Source organism: Nestor notabilis, unplaced genomic scaffold (assembly GCF_000696875.1).
Source record: "Nestor notabilis isolate BGI_N333 unplaced genomic scaffold, ASM69687v1 scaffold18016, whole genome shotgun sequence".
In the NCBI taxonomy this organism is placed as follows: Eukaryota; Metazoa; Chordata; class Aves; order Psittaciformes; family Psittacidae; genus Nestor; species Nestor notabilis.
This window is the reverse complement of record NW_009933506.1, coordinates 1-392: the sequence shown is the minus strand read 5'-3', so window position 1 is coordinate 392 and position 392 is coordinate 1. Positions and strand designations below refer to the sequence as shown.

At 62.2% G+C, this 392-nt stretch overlaps 1 protein-coding gene across 1 annotated transcript in view; it reads right to left on the bottom strand.

Moving 5' to 3' along the window:
* Positions 1-388, bottom strand: part of LOC104407594 (hyaluronidase-1-like) — a gene marked incomplete at its 5' end in the record, with an annotated part of 1,399 nt that extends 1,011 nt beyond the window's left edge. Inside the window, one exon of the mRNA XM_010016918.1 lies at positions 8-388. Within this exon, the coding sequence (XP_010015220.1) occupies positions 8-388 (381 nt within the window). The remainder of the gene's footprint in view (positions 1-7) is intronic.
* Between the last annotated feature and the right edge of the window lie 4 nt (positions 389-392).

Sequence of the window (392 nt, the reverse complement as noted above, 5' to 3'; positions counted from 1 at the left end):
GCCGCACCAGCTCCTCCGACTGCTGCTGGTAGATGTCCATGGAGGCCCAGTTGCGGACCCACAGCGGGCGCCACTTCTCCCAGTCGATGACAGCCAGTCCGCTGTAGGCAGGGCTGGGCAGGGTGGGCAGGGTGACCTTGATGTCCCGGGTGGCCTGCTGGAGGTGGGCCTGCAGGCTGGCATTTTGGGGGAGCCCTCCGTTCACTGGCATCCCCTCAGATGTGTAGTAGGGGAGGAGCCCCAGCTCCTTGCTGTAGAACAGGGTGATGTCCTGCCCGATGAAGGACTGCTGGTCATTGGCCAACACATCAAAGACCTCCAGGTTGAGGGTAACATTGTACTTCTCGGCACAGCGCTCTGTGGGGATGTTCCAGATGGTGACGAAGGGGCGG